Source organism: Pseudorasbora parva, chromosome 2 (genome assembly GCF_024679245.1).
Source record: "Pseudorasbora parva isolate DD20220531a chromosome 2, ASM2467924v1, whole genome shotgun sequence".
In the NCBI taxonomy this organism is placed as follows: domain Eukaryota; kingdom Metazoa; phylum Chordata; class Actinopteri; order Cypriniformes; family Gobionidae; genus Pseudorasbora; species Pseudorasbora parva.
The window spans coordinates 36,965,290-36,978,647 of record NC_090173.1 but is presented as its reverse complement, the minus strand read 5'-3'; the positions used below and the strand labels follow the sequence as shown (position 1 = coordinate 36,978,647).

The 13,358-nt window shown below is 38.6% G+C and overlaps 2 protein-coding genes across 2 annotated transcripts; one reads left to right on the top strand and one right to left on the bottom strand.

Annotated features, from left to right (window-relative positions):
* The first annotated feature begins 388 nt into the window (after positions 1-388).
* On the top strand, positions 389-7,092 carry mlx (MAX dimerization protein MLX). Its single transcript, XM_067418816.1, has 8 exons — positions 389-490; positions 1,307-1,346; positions 1,601-1,690; positions 2,183-2,292; positions 2,954-3,056; positions 3,163-3,262; positions 5,365-5,566; positions 5,694-7,092. The coding sequence occupies exons 1-8, from the start codon at positions 449-451 to the stop codon at positions 5,748-5,750; spliced, it is 744 nt and encodes a 247-aa protein (XP_067274917.1). The 5' UTR covers positions 389-448; the 3' UTR covers positions 5,751-7,092.
* A 94-nt stretch (positions 7,093-7,186) lies between these two features.
* psmc3ip (PSMC3 interacting protein) lies at positions 7,187-13,172 on the bottom strand. Its single transcript, XM_067418817.1, has 8 exons — positions 12,870-13,172; positions 12,634-12,734; positions 12,405-12,494; positions 12,224-12,335; positions 11,983-12,128; positions 7,803-7,856; positions 7,449-7,508; positions 7,187-7,325 (listed from the first exon to the last, which is right to left on the bottom strand). The coding sequence occupies exons 1-8, from the start codon at positions 12,889-12,891 to the stop codon at positions 7,269-7,271; spliced, it is 642 nt and encodes a 213-aa protein (XP_067274918.1). The 5' UTR covers positions 12,892-13,172; the 3' UTR covers positions 7,187-7,268.
* Positions 13,173-13,358: the final 186 nt, after the last annotated feature.

Below are 13,358 nucleotides of genomic sequence, written 5' to 3'. Positions count from 1 at the left end.
CAATAAGGAAATCTGAGGGCTTACAAGGAAAGATCATTAACAAAACAGAGAACATGTGAGGACTAAACAGAAACCATCTTCACGTTATCAAGTCATAGGCCTATTCTTTAACACTCGCTTTAAAAAACCTCTGCTAGGCTAGAGCACCACCACGTGGAATAATATAACACACTGATGTTCATCTTTATTCTTTACTCGTTATGAAGATAGATCAGTAGGCAACATAAATAGCTTGCGATATATAAAAGAATGAATGAACGAATATTCATTCATAATCATTTCCATTGAAGGAGCAACGAACTTATCAAGTTTAGTCACGAGGAAAAGTGGGTTTATGTTATAAAGAGAGTTGGGACACAGAGAGAAGGTCGAGTCTCTTGAATGAGGATATCATATAATGGCCACTAGGGGGAACAGTTCGTAATATCCCGTCATTGTTTATTCCAAAATGACGGAAAACAGCGCGTCGCCGGAGGATCCCTGGCTAAAAGTAAGCAGCACTATCCAGCTAAAGACCGTATGTTGATTTTGAACAGCCAGTTTCTTTCAAAAATCAACTTGTGTTTCTGTTCATCTGTGTAGGTCTATAACGGTTGGTTTCACTTTCTAGCTCAGCTGGCTAGCCGTAAAGTTCATCAAGTCAAAAGAACAATTACAGCTTCCCACATGTCCGTGCTCTTTAAATGCAGTGTATTTAGCGGTGATTTTGACAACAAATCACGCGGTCAAAACAGTTCTGCGCTTAAACGAAACATTGACGTTGTAATACTAGAATGAAAGCTCTGTAACAGATGTTTAAGAGTTGAAACCGCTAAGCTAACTTGCTTGTTGGCTATATTGATTGTTTCTGGTTGTTTCAAAACGCATTTAACTGCCTCCCCAGAAAGATAATTCTCGGGCATCGAACGACCGAACCGACTCTCCAGGGGGACACGATTCGATTCAGTTCTCTTTTGTTCGTCACTCTATTGTTGTCTTGAGTTCCTGCCGCGTATTCACATCCAACGAATAAAATATGCCATCTTTTACAAAAGCTGTAATGACAGCTTGACAATATGACAGTGATTGCTCAATATAAGAGTTTGGAGAGACAACATGCATGCAGATTAAATATCACCTTTTAAAGGGGTTTATTTTGGGACACCTCACAGTGGGGAGTTAGAGGTGTCCCAGATAAAGGTAAGGCAGGACAGGTCAGGCTCTGTTTGCATATGTGATCATCAGTTGGCTAGTCTACTGATGTGTAGTCTGACTGGCTTTGACTGTTCGTCTGTTTGTCTTTCTACATCACCTCACCATGTCTCAGCATACCGATAGCGCCTTCAGCGACAACGGCTTCGACCACAGTAAGTTGACTATATATTATTACTTATTACTTATATATTATTACTATAAATTATTACCTAAACCTTTACAAGACTTGTTACGAGACAGTTTTTTATACCAAGGTCAAGGTTAGACTTAAGGATGGGTTATAAAACCCAAGTACATCAAAAGCAGATTTGACAAACTAAAATTACTTGGGTTGTGCTGTCAAATATTGTAGTAACCAAAAAGTAACACTATTTATTTACACTAATTTCAATTTCCATATCTTTAGGTTTCTTTGCTGAAAATGCTTGCAAGGGAAGTTTGGTGTCAAGAGCCAACAGCATTGGATCCACAAGTGCCTCTTCAGTACCAAACACAGGTGATGATACTATTAATATCAAACATGGCAATTATTTAACACTGATAAATACCCTTTGCTCTAAAATTATAATTGCTCATCTTCTCTGGATGGTTTTCCACTGTTAAAGTTGACAATACGTTGAAAAAATAAATTGGAATTCATCTATTTTCTCGATGTATGTCAATTGTTATTATGAATGAATCATCCATCTATGCATTTCATTCTTCTTTTTTTGACATTGCAATTTTTAATAAATGTTGTTGATGTATTCCTGACTTTTCTAAACATTTAGCATTTGTCTGCCTCCGTTTTTGAGTTCGCATCTTAAAATCCAATCAACCAAACCGACTCTATATGCTAAAAAAATTGTTTATTTCAATAATCCGTTACACTAGTATGTACATCATAATAAGAAAAAATAGATTGTAGATATACTTTAAACACTCAACAATTTATAATAAATCATGACTACTAGTAGCTAACTGATGGCTCTTCTCCCCTTTGGTTTAGATGATGAAGACAGTGACAACAGACACGAGGCGCCCTATAAGGAGTCATATAAAGACCGGAGGAGACAGGCACACACACAGGCAGAGCAGAAACGCAGGGATGCCATCAAGGTAAGACTGAGAAGAGCTGAGTGTTTTCAAGCTAACAGACAAGACATGGAATATAGTAACTGACATAAGCACAATCTTTTCTGGTTTTATATTATGGATGCCACGGGAAGCCAAGTACTTGGAAGTGACAGCAATGATCAATCACAAAAGCAGAATAACTTTGTAAAGTTGAAGTATAGAATGTTTAACTTGACATGTTTTAAAACATGGCACAAGACATGATGTAACCACAAAATATGTCTGTCTTTGCATTGGTTTTACTTTTATTTAGTATTTTAAGAAACCTCTCCAAGTCTGAAAGGGCATGTATTTTCAGCTCTCAGTGGGGAAAATATCAAATTGTTATTTATAATAATACAAACTAAAAAACTTAAAATAAAAATATATTACTATTGTAATATTTCACTGTAATAAATAATATAAATATTGTGTGTATATAAATATATGTGTGTGTGTATTGTATAAATTACAATACATTTATTAATGGTCTTATTTTTCCAACGTTACATCACCAAGATATATTATATTTTGTTGGAAACCACAGGGAGCCCTTCTATGTTGTTGTCAACAGCCAGTTTATAAGCATGTCTTGTTACAAATTTGGGAAGGTGGTTGGCAGGTTCCTTTTCCAAAAGTGTCTGTATGGATCTCTATCTCACAGAAAGGCTATGATGACCTGCAGTCTATAGTGCCTACGTGCCAGCAGCAGTCTGACTTTGCCATGGCCACACAGAAGATCAGCAAAGCTACAGTGCTGCAGAAGAGTGAGAACCTTCATTACATATTTATATTTTCTTGTAACATATCTTTTAGTCTGGAATGGAAAAGCTCAGCAACTGTGTGTGTGTGTGTGTGTGTGTTTCTTTGCAGCAATCGACTACATTCAGTTTCTCCACAAAGAAAAGAAGAAGCAGGAAGAGGATGTTTCCACACTTAGGAAGGAGGTGATGGCACTGAAAATTATGAAAACGTGAGTGGTTGTTATTCAGAGAGGGGCCGGAAATATTTCAGCTGCATAAGCAAATACAGTTTCACTTATTCTCCAGTCGGGCTGTTTTTGGGTTATAGAGGGTTAAACTGTCACTGAGGGAGGGATAAGTTTACATATACTATTGTGGTCACATTTACACTGCAGGGGGGTATTCCAGAACGCAAGGTTAATTTATCATCACATACACCCTGAACTCTCAGTTGATTAAACCAAACCTTGCTTGCTCGAGGTATGCTGGTTCCAAAAACGCTTCCAGGAGTAAGTTCAGACAACTCAAGAGTATGTTTTTGGTTAGCACCCAAGACATTCTCAACAGAGAGATGAAACAATGATTCACCATGGAAACAGACGCCAAGAAGAAGCATTCTACTTCCTCCTTTTGTTTAATGGCAATTTTCAAAACCTACTGAGTGCACATCGCCACCTATTTGGGGGTTGTGCAATCTTTTTTTCAATTTTTATTCATTGAGGATAAGGATTATATTGTTTGTTTGATGCCAATTTATTGAATGCAGATCCATGTGTGAGATGACAATAAAATAAATAATTAATATATTTGAATTTAATTAACATTTTAACATTACCTTGTTATAATAGTGCTTTAGAATTAATGTAAAATTGTATATAAAAATATTAAATAACTATATTAAAAATTGTTATATTTATATAACAATATTATATAACACGCCTCTGAATACCTCTTAAGCAAACTTACCCTGGATCATGAGCTGCTCTGGAGCAGGTTATGTTCAGAGAATGAGTTGCTATGTCTACCTACATACCCTGAAAGTTACCTCCTTTATTGGAACTGAAAGTTGAGGTTATCTGCTTACCCAAGTATGTCACACAACCTGCTTTCTGGAATATCCCCCAGGTCTTGATGGCCAATTTCAAATTGTTTATGATATTCGTTTTTCTGTACAACAAACTTACTACATTTTGTAAAACGACTAGTTCCAGTCCTTGATTCTGATTTTATTCAAGCTAAAACACAGCTATGACCACTTCACCCCACGGTTCTCTGTATCACTGCCTAACAACGTAAACATGTTTTTTCTCATTGATATTATTCATTGAAGCTTGTACTATTGTGTGCGAGAGATTGAGTAACCCGGTGTATTACCTGCATTCAGATTTAGCATATTCCTTCAGATCAGTCCTATGTTCATAACAAAAATTCTGTTGAATGTCCACTGATATCTTGTAATTTTAACAGTAAAGGGGTTTTCCCGTGTTCTCACAGTAACAGCCCTAATTTGTCACTTGCGTCTTGTTCCCAGCACAGCAATTTTTTGTCATTTTAATATAAATAATAATTGAAATGTTAATGTATTATAACAAATGCAATAATGTACCTTTTGTTAATGTCAGTGATCTATATAGAGAACATGTATATAGGTCAGTGGTTGCTGTTCATGGGCAGGGACTATTTTTTTTCTGGTGGAAGGAAGGCTTTTAGTGATTTTCTTTAATAAAGTTGCCCTGATACATATATTTTGGCTTTAATATATGTATTATGGTAACCATGTTATAAAAGCAATTAGTCCTATAAAGCCATGGTTTACAGTGAATTAATAAAGGCACGGAGTGCCTAAACCCCCCTTATATATTAACCCCCTGTCATAAATTCACTGTAAACCAAAGCTTCTCTAGGCATATTGCTTTATTTAAAAAGTGACCCATGTCCGAGATCTGCATTTATATTATACATTTGTTGAAACAACCTTAGGTTATGTCCAGAAAAGCTTAGGTTGAAAACTAAGTCAATTATATGATAATACAAGCTTTTGGTTTCTGCACAATCTTTAAAGGTCGCCCCAAATGCTCAAAAGTCTTCAACATAACTCAGGTTAAGCCTTTGTCCTCCATTGTCCCATTGAAAAGAGTCATGTGATCATGGTTGGTGTCCATTCATCACCATCGCTTTTTCAATAACATGTGACTCGCATTGATGGGAATATCTGATCCGATTTATATCAGATTTATTTCCACATATGAATGAGGTCTGAAGGCCATATGAATCAGAATTGGCTCTGAAATGTAACTGCAGCCTAATAGACACTTTGTGGGGTTTATTTCAGGAACTATGAGCACATTGTGAAAGCCCATCAGAATAACCCTCAGCAGGGCAGCGAGCAGGTTTCAGATCAGGTGAAGTTCAGCGTGTTTCAGAGCATCATGGACTCTCTATTCCAGTCCTTCAGTGCCTCAGTGTCAGTCAGCAGCTTTCAGGAGCTCTCTGCCTGCGTCTTCAGCTGGATTGAGGAACACTGCAAGCCACAGGTAGCGCACATGATCGCATTTAAGGACTATTCAGATCTGAATTATGACATGCGCAACAACGTCTTAAAGCAGGGGTTCTCAATATTTTGACTGCATGGTTGACCATGTTTTTCTGTGTTCTTTCCAGACGCTGAGAGAGTATGTGGTGACTGTTCTGCAGCAGGTGAATAGTCAGCTCTACTGAAGTTGTTGATCTGTCTGTCTGTCCGTCCCTCAGGCTAATATCTCATTCAAAAACACACACTCTTTCACACACACTAATGGACTGGGTTCATTCAAGATGCTTAAGTATTGCCTGGTATTGTAAAGTGTTTAAAGATTCCAATCAACAGTGTGAAAATACAATAATTTAATAAGTGGTTTTCCTCTTATAATAGAGAAAATAATTGAATAAGAGGAAAAACATGTTTGTTATATATGCATATTCTGTTTCCTCCTACGTCTTCAGCTGGCTTAAGAATTTAAATAATTTAAGTTTGGTTTAGTTTACACCTCAATGTAATCATATCTGTTTGTTTCATCTGAAACAAGAAGGGTTTCATCAGTATTCATATTTTCGCGAGTCTGCAGTTGTGGCGTTGAGACAAACTAGCATCTAACAACCACAAAAATGAGGAATACCCAGCTATCCGACAACTTCACACCCCACGTACTGAAGTGTTAGATATGTCTTGGTTGGCTGCATCGTAACCATACAGCTGTCTTTGAATGATTAAGCTTGGTGTGTTGCAATCAGTTATCATCTTTACCTCATTTTCAAGTCATTGTCAAGTCAAGTCATAAAGCACAACTAAATCTTCACCTATGCGAACAGCTTAGTACTGGAAAGGGGAGCAAAGAGGTTTAGTTACACTGTGATGTATCGCTGTCGGTTGTTTTTTACGTCCAAAAACGGCTGTCCCGCATGCTTTAATATTTAAAGTTAGGCAAGCTGAGCCATCTTTGTTTCTCTTTTAAGCCACTGTCCTTGGGATGCTGTGACCAAAGATTGCAGTGTCTACGCACAAATATCTGAAGATAAACCTCTTATCATTTTATGTACATTTTTATTCAGCTGTGTGTAGCGCAATAATGTCCAGTGTTTTACTCTACATTTTTTGTTAATGGTTTGTGATCAGTATGTTTTGTGTTGCATAAGCGATCATTGAAGACACAGTCACATCCGTGCATGGTAGCAACTTTACATGGTGTGACCGCCCAATTCTATTGGTGTTTTAATGAATGTTAATAAAGGCATAACAAAAATTAGGATCGAAGTCTACTCAGGACACCAATTATTTTATGTATCAAGATTTTTTTTAAATAACAGATGATTGTACAATCAACTGTTTGATCTGTGCTGGAATAAGGGACAAGTTAAGCCATACAGTGAAGCAAAATGCAAGCTCACAGAAACGAGGCTATGTCGTGCTGAACTGCTATACTAGACTGTGCTTCTGCATTTCTGACTTCAGCGAGAGAATCTGGTTGAAATATTTTTGTATCAGTACACTTTTTAATTGAAAAATAAACAATATTCAAACGTATTTACAGCTTGTTTGCCATTTCTTTTTCAACAAAACCTTAATAAATAGGATTGCGTTTTAACAAAACAGTTCTCTTGGTGTCACAGATTCCTCTACGTTACTTTCCAACCTTTGCAAAAGTCTGATGTCCCAGCAACAATTTCTGCGGCATCTGAATTTAAACAGTGCATCCTTCATCAGATGTTGGGCATTGTCACTTTATGGTCCTCATCTGTTTCAATCCCAGCCTCCTCCTGATTTCAAACACATTCACAAGATAAAAAGTGAAGGCTCGGTCAGGTAGGCAGCATTAACAATAATAATAATAAAAAAATGTTGACAGAGGACCAAAAGACAACATAAAGGGAATGACTCACCATAAACTGTTTCTTGCTTTTTGGATACCCCTCCAAAATAGATCCAACCATATCAGAAACCTGGTAGTTAAAGAGATAAATTATGACTTAAAAGCTGTGCTTGGATTTTCATTTCAGGATACAAGAGCCTTTTTTTTTAAAGCTGAATATCTGTCAAGTGTAAGTTATAGCACTGCAATTGAGACCACAGTGTGCAATTTACATTCATACATTAATGAACTGTGGTGTTGATAAAAATAAACTGGAATTTAATTACTTTCATAAAGGCACGTCTTACAGTGGTATCATTAACAAATAGCTGACATTTTGTCTCCAAGGCAGAAGTCGTAAATGGATGTTTTTATGGCTCATTACCAGTCTCTTTCTCTTCCTCCACTCTTTCACATAAGTCTCTCTCTCCTTGGAAACCTGAGGGGGAAGAAATACATTTGTCAGCAACATAAGCATACTATATTGTTGACTGCCTCAAGACAGCAACATTATCTGCATAAATTTCACCTAATGAACCAAACACATTCTAGAGACGCTAGAAGGCTCTAGTTTGGTCTTTTTGCATTACTTGAAAAAAAAAAAGAATATGTAATGGGCAAGGCTCAACAATAAGGATGGCTTGGAGCCAGAATGGGAGAGACTCAGGACGGTGAATAGAACTGTAATTTGCACCAATTCAGCACTATATTGTTTCCATTAATCACATATAAGGCTGGCAAATGTTAACGCTTGGTTTACTGTCATGTATTTAATACTGATGTAATATCAGCTGATTCAAATATGTCACTAAGGTAATGTCATGTAACTGCTTATAGAGGTCAAAACTGTGAGGCTTTGGCTACGTTCAGACTGTCAGTCCAAATCGCATTGTGTGCATATCCGATTGATATCCAATCAAATTTAGCAAGTGTGAACAGTGCAAAAATGCAGAAACATGCTGAAAGTTTCTGCAGAAACCAGGCTGGACGGAGTCAAAAAAATGACAATAACGGAGACATGTTTACGCCTAATTTTCTGCTGATGCTTCATAGGATGCAGTAGTCCAGCGTGACAGCTACTCATTGTTGAAAAATAAGACATCTTTATTGAAAACCCCTCCATGTTGTTGTGGTGGTTGTTTTTTTATGGTGCATACATACCAACGCTACATAATTTCCATAGAAACCAATGCAGATATTCCAGAACACGAAAGAGCAGCATGGGAAACAATGTGGACAGTCAAATAATAACATAAAATATCAGATTTGGACTGACAGTTTGAATGTAGCCTTTAAGAATGTTTTCCACCAGATGCCAGTTTCCTGGCAAATGTGCATGTAAGAACTTATAGCCGTCATGGAGTTACACTATTGCAGAATTGTTAGGGAGTTTTAGTGTAAAGCAAAGTTAACTTAAGAATATATAGACTACCATTCAAAAGTCTGGGGATTGTATGATTTATGTTTTTGAAAGAATTATCTTATGTTTAACAAGGCTGCATTTATTTGATCAAAAATGCAGTAAAACAGTAATATATTGAAATATTACAATTTAAAATGACAGTGCATTTTATTCATGTAACAGTGCATTTTATTCATGGCAAAAATCACGAAAATTTTATTATCATCAATAGCCCCATTTGCACGGGACCAGTATTATCTGGGGACCTCTGGTGATTTGTAATAATTGCAGAGAATGTCTGTGATCTTAATCCCGTGCGAATCGGCCATGTCTGTAATTTGTAAAGTAAAAATTCCCCCGCAAATTACCTACCATATTTCGCCGAACACCGAGGTCCTGTGAGAATAGTAGTCCCATGCGAATCGACATCTCTGTGATTTGGCCAGGATTAGGCGGATTGTATATCATTTTTGCAAGCTTTTTTTCTTCCTGTGAGCATTTTTATCTTTATCTTTCACGAAGAATAAAGTCTGCATTCATAATGCGCACCGTTATGAATTCCTGTGCAATTATACTTTCACTTTAGAATGAGTATCAATTTGGGAGTAATCTGATTGAATGGTGCGTTTAATATTAACATCAATACTGTTCTTAAAGGGGGAGTGAAATGCTGTTTCATGCATACTGAGCTTTTTACACCTTTAAAGACTTGGATTCCCATCCTAAACATAGACAAAGTTTCAAAAACTAATGTTGGACGTTTGATGGAGTATTTCTGTGTTAAAAATACTCCTTCCGGTTTCTCACAAGTTTCGGCGAGTTTTTTTCGAGTATGGGTCTACTTGACGTTAATAAGAGCGGAAGGTCCTTGTATGGGCCGTACGGGCTCTTCTCCCGGTAGGGTGCGCGCGCACGTGACTAGAGGGAGAGAGAGGAAATGCACGCTGTAAACAGTCTCTCAGGTGCAGATCCAGTCCTCCGTGAACACTTATGACGCGCCGCGCTCCACTTTATTCCTATGGGTGACGTCGAGCGACTTCAACGCTTCAGCACAGCATTCCGGGAAGGCAGCGCTGCATTTGAACCGATTTGAACGCAGAAATGACGGGAAGCTTCAAGGCATCGCTTCAGTCGCGTCGCAAAGTGGATTTCCACGGTCACTGCTGTCACAGGACTTCACCAAATCATACCAAAGAAGTGTGTTTTTGACAGAACGGTCCTGCTTTGGAAGATGCCGGTGAGTAAATCAACTTCAAATGTCTCTGCTATTGGCTACCGTCGCATGAGTAAACATCAGTAAACGATACGATCGCGTGCTTCGTCATTCAAATGCGCTAACGGTTACTCCATTGTTGTTCTCTGTATAACGTTACACTATTCTGACTCTGACGTGCAAAACCGTTTTGCTTGCGACCTCTAAGGTCTAGTCACATACAATAGTCCATAAACCGAATCATGTCCTCATAAACTGCACACAAAGGCCCCTAAATACAGTACATACCACAGAGATGGACATCCTGATGTTGCCGTTTCTCCTGTTCAATTTATTTCAGCCTCAGATTTGATTGTGGATCATTATCTGTATTAGCTGAGATAGATGGGTTTCTCCACGCTTGAGGACGTCACCGCTTTGCGCCCTTGTCATTCTTTAGCTCCGCCCACATGATACGCCTCCAGGCGCTCGGTTTTTTCCGGAAAGACTCGGTACAGCCCATATTTCTTTTATAAATATGATAAAACTAAAGACTTTTCGGAGATATGAAGGATGCAATACTACTCTATAGGTACTCAAGATTGACATGAGATTGACTGAAACTGAGTGTTTCACCCCCCCTTTAATGAGAGACAGAACAGAACAGTACAATGACAAGCTTGTTTAAATTTAGTTTTGAAACTGAATCTTCCGCCGTATATTGTCAGCTTCTCACCCGTGATAAATGAAATCTGACTCCTGCCGCTGGTCTGAGCTCAGTTCATGGTGTCTGTTCGCTAACTGAACGAAATTATGTTTATTTATTAGGCTACTGTAAAATAACCAAAACGATATCGATGCCTGTTTATGAATTCCTATAGCTATTTATAACGAAGTCTTGACATCATATCCGGGAGAAGTCAGTAAATTCGAGTAAAATCACAGGCTTTGCTTATCCCGTGCGAATGCGCCACGCAAAACTCAGATGTGGGGGAGTCATTTCTAAATCACAGAGGTCCCTAGATAATACTAATCCTGTGCGAATAGTGCTAATGTTGAAAAACTGATAATTTATTTCAGGATTTTTGGATGCACAAGTTAGAAAGAACAGCATTTATTTGAAATCTTGTCACAAATATCTTTCCTGTCACTTTTGATCAATTTATTGAATCCTTGCTAAATAAAAACTTAAAGGTGCACTATGCAACATTCTGTCCACTGAAAGGCGCCTATTCAAAACAAGCACAGCTGCGCCTATTCAAAACTGAGCACAGCTGCTGGAGCGAATGTTAAACAAATACCCGACTTGTGAACACCGGGACTTTTATTATGACGGGACGGGACACAGTCGCCAGGCGCCTGCACTGATCCGCTCTTCCGGTTATGATTATGAGGTAATGCAGCTCTGTTTATTATATTAGATACATTTAAGTGTGTTGAAAATGATGTTATGACGTTACTCCGTGCGTTTACTTGTTCACACTGCTAAGAGTAAAGCGCTTCTGCCAAATAAAACCCGAAACCGAGGGTAGCGCAGATATGACGCAATTGAAAGGCGACTTACTCAAACGCTATGCTGAAACTATGCTGGGTCCTTAGTTAAAATAGCAATTTTCTCACAATTTACAAATAGTTGGAAACATTTGGGATATTGTAGGTACTCAACTGAACAAAATATATAACACACGGCCTAGTGGTTTTTGGATATTTTACTGCAAAAATACTATATAGTGCACCTTTAAATGTATATTAAAAAATATATATCAATTATTCACCCCAAACTTTTGAATGACACGCATGTTGCTTTCCCCCCCTTTTGATGGGTCTAAAAAATTGCTGACATAGCAAGTAGAAATATGAAATACTAGTCTGGCCTGGCAAGCTGACAAAATCCTTACTGCTGATCCCAGACTAGATCATGCATCGTCAATTTGACAAACCAAGGCCAAAAGATCAGCAGTGATTTCAAACCTTCGCCCTCTCCTCAGGGGTCACGTGGTTTGTAGCTGACTTGATTTTATCCAGTCTCTCTTTGAACCCAGAACACTCTGTCTGCAGCTCCTGGATCTGTGACTTCATCTCTGCTGTGGTTAATGAGCTGTTCAACTCCTTTAGCTCTGTGGGCAAAAAGATGAACTTTTTATCAAACACTGGCGGCCCGTGCACAAGTTCAAACAATACATCTCTTCCCAGCAGCACATCTTGTCCACACCTGTATCCAACTGCCTGCAGCTCTGTGAGATGGTCTGTACTTCAGCGCTGATCTCCGCAATACGGCTGTCCATCTTCTTAAGTTCAGCATCACTCACATCTGCAAACTGAGACTGAAGGGAAAGGACATCTGTCAAGCTGATTTCCCACACACGTTATATTATATGGGGATTCACACCAACCTGATCTGCAAAGTAGATCTTCTGCTTTCCATATACTTTCTCTTTAATCTTTCCCTCCTGGGCAAGCTGATCCATCGCTTTGACCACAGCCTGTGTAAGAGTATTCAAAAAACATCAAACTTAAAAAATATATATCTTATTTAACAGTGAATACCACAAAGAGCTCTTGCGATATCACAGACACAAACTGCAGGACAGATGTCATCAAAATTGAAATGTTGCCTTTTACCGTTTTACCCAGACCAAACTGCTTCTGTAGGTTGGTAAAAACATCCTGAGCACTATAGGGTCTGTTTTTCTCATTAAGGTAAGCGAGGATCTGTGCGACACCTGTGCGTGTGTGTGAGAGAGAGAGAAAACGATGCAAATCTGATGATTCTTTTCTAGCTGCGTTGTGATATCAATCATGAAATTACAATCAAATACATAATGTCCACTCGTGTAAATTTAAGAAGCATCGCTTACCCGAACTGTCTTTTTTGCTCATTGTATATTCAGTGTAGATCTGGCAACGATCTGCAAACTTCTGTTGTTTACTTCAGTCAGCTTTCGCGCGCCGTGTTGAATTGTGGGTCGAGCTAGTATGACGTCACATACGTCATCTCAAAGGCCCTGTTCCAAATGGCACACTTCATGTGCACTTTCGGTCTTGTGCACTTACAATGGCCCAAGACCATACAGTAAAAGAAACAAGACCGTAGGGTGTCCCATTCGTCATTTAAGCTTAAAGGGCGCTGCCGGACGCCTCGTGAGCGCCCCCTTTGAGGCTGCTATGCGCACACTCGATGCGCACTTCAGCTGAGCCCGTCAGTTTGCGAGCTACGCAGAGGGTTAGGGTCATTTGGGGCAGGGCCATAGACGCCATTTATGTTGAATTAAAGGCTGCGTCCCAATTTGCCTACTTGTACCAACCGTCACGTCCTAAAAGTATGTACTTTTTGTGAAGAAAAAGTA

What these genes read in the sequence shown, in the direction of transcription:
- psmc3ip (XM_067418817.1), bottom strand. Translation starts at nt 12,891, where the DNA reads ATGAGCAAAAAAGACAGTTCGG. An exon ending in GAGCAAAAAAGACAGTTCGG is followed by an intron (nt 12,735 to 12,869) that starts GTAAGCGATGCT and finishes ACACACGCACAG; the next exon opens with GTGTCGCACAGATCCTCGCT. An exon ending in AGATCTACTTTGCAGATCAG is followed by an intron (nt 12,336 to 12,404) that starts GTTGGTGTGAAT and finishes CTTTCCCTTCAG; the next exon opens with TCTCAGTTTGCAGATGTGAG.
- mlx (XM_067418816.1), top strand. Translation starts at nt 449, where the DNA reads ATGACGGAAAACAGCGCGTCGCCGGAGGATCCCTGGCTAAAA. An exon ending in AGCTACAGTGCTGCAGAAGA is followed by an intron (nt 3,057 to 3,162) that starts GTGAGAACCTTC and finishes GTTTCTTTGCAG; the next exon opens with CAATCGACTACATTCAGTTT. An exon ending in GCACTGAAAATTATGAAAAC is followed by an intron (nt 3,263 to 5,364) that starts GTGAGTGGTTGT and finishes GGTTTATTTCAG; the next exon opens with GAACTATGAGCACATTGTGA.